Consider the following 1,755-nt stretch of genomic DNA (forward strand, 5'->3'; position numbering starts at 1 on the left):
TAGTTGAAGATGGATTTTGCTTGGGTCTACACAAGTTTAACAGAATCAGATATACATAAAGATTCTCTCTAACACAGCTGGGTTCTTTTGGGAGACAAAAAAATATGACCTCATTCTGGTGTCCATTTGGTGGTGAACGATTCTACCTAAACATATCAATCACTTCTTTCTTTTTACATTGACGAATACTCTTTTTAAGAAGCCACATGTAGAGGAATACACAGTAAGTTCTTACCTCTCTTGAAGTCCTATGGGCTTCATTTTGAAAGGAGAAGGGCAGACTGAGGTCGAGGTGGTAGCTTTGATCTCAGGAGTGCATCGGCCTTGGGGGTCCACGACAACATTCAGCACCTTCGGGGCCTGCTCGGGTTGGACCATGCTGTGGACCGTCTTTGCCTCAGACTGTGCTGGCTGTAATGTGACGGGCGATAGGTGGATCTCCTGGTTTTTCTCTTTATCTTGTCTCAAGGAAAGCTGAAGCCTTTCTTTTAATCTATAAAGAATCTATAGAAGGAGATATAAAAGGCTCCTGTCACGTTTTCTCACACTAAACAACAGAGTATGATCTCCTCCACCTCAATCTAGAAGACAAACCAAAATAAAGTTTTAATGATAAAGTAAGCAAAACTTTCTAGGATAATTTCTAGGTTTTGTGGTGTTAAGATTTTTCTCAAGATGATATACTTGGTATTTCTAGTAATGCTGCACATACATATCGAATATTTGTATACATGAATTTGTTCCTCAAAGATATATTCAAAAGCAAATTTAGCTAATCTTATAGAAATTCCAGATGTCAGTTTGATCACATGGGAATTCTGACTTAAAATGACTGGAATGGCTTATAGAAGGAATAGTTATGAAACAAGGGCCTGTGACATTTATAGAAATGGAGATCTGCCTCCAATATGGCATGAAAGAAAAAGTCTTGCAAAATATCAATAAAGGAATAGTTATGCCATAAATCATAATTTCTTATGTTGGTAAATATCTGCATTAGTCATATAACAACTTGAATATCTGGTAAATACTTGACAAAATTAATTTTAGGCCATTTATCAAAGAAAAATTTGGATAACCAGAATTTTCTTTCTTATTCCTTTTTCCTTTCAATTTTTAACACATGTAGGAAAAAGTAAAAATATCACTTTCTTTCATTAGCAGAGCTTTTTCTGGAATTCCTAATTTAATTTAGAAATGACAGGATCATCACTTTTAAACTTTTAAAAGTGCTGGACTGACTTTGCTGGCACACTTCACAGGCCAAATTGTGAGGTGAGCAAAGTTTATCTTTCAGGTCCTCAGGCTTCCCTTTTTATAGTCCTTTTTATCCTTCTTTTGATGCTAACCTCTGTACTCCAATTCCTGCAGAAGCTGGATGTCCTGGTGTTTCTTCAAGTCTGCTCTTAGGAAGTGACTTGGTAAGTTAATTCACATGAAGAGGTGATTTAATCCATTACCTGTAATTATCTGAAGGTATACAGCACTGATGACATCTGTATCTTAAAAAGTCTTAAGCCAATTGAACTCCCCCGTTGAATTTCTGGAATCCATGAGCTTAGTGAATGTTATTTGAGGAGGACAGGGCACTTTGCAATCACACCTAGTCTAGTTATGAGGTGAATTCTGTCTTTCCTTCTCTTTCAAAGTTCCTTTAAATTCCAGTAATCTCTATATTTTAAATCTCCTGTAAAGATACAAATTCTAACTATGTATTTGTTCTTATTAAAGGATGATAAATAAAAAAGAAAATTA

At 35.7% G+C, this 1,755-nt stretch overlaps 1 protein-coding gene across 1 annotated transcript in view; it reads right to left on the minus strand.

The window, feature by feature from the left end:
- PTPRR (protein tyrosine phosphatase, receptor type, R) overlaps positions 1-499 on the minus strand; it is a 171,278-nt gene extending 170,779 nt beyond the window's left edge. Inside the window, exon 1 of the mRNA XM_012642071.1 lies at positions 236-499. Coding sequence (XP_012497525.1) covers positions 236-378 — 143 coding nt within the window. The 5' untranslated portion in view covers positions 379-499. The remainder of the gene's footprint in view (positions 1-235) is intronic.
- Between the last annotated feature and the right edge of the window lie 1,256 nt (positions 500-1,755).

Source organism: Propithecus coquereli, unplaced genomic scaffold (assembly GCF_000956105.1).
Source record: "Propithecus coquereli isolate 6110/MARCELLA unplaced genomic scaffold, Pcoq_1.0 Scaffold172, whole genome shotgun sequence".
Taxonomy (NCBI): domain Eukaryota; kingdom Metazoa; phylum Chordata; class Mammalia; order Primates; family Indriidae; genus Propithecus; species Propithecus coquereli.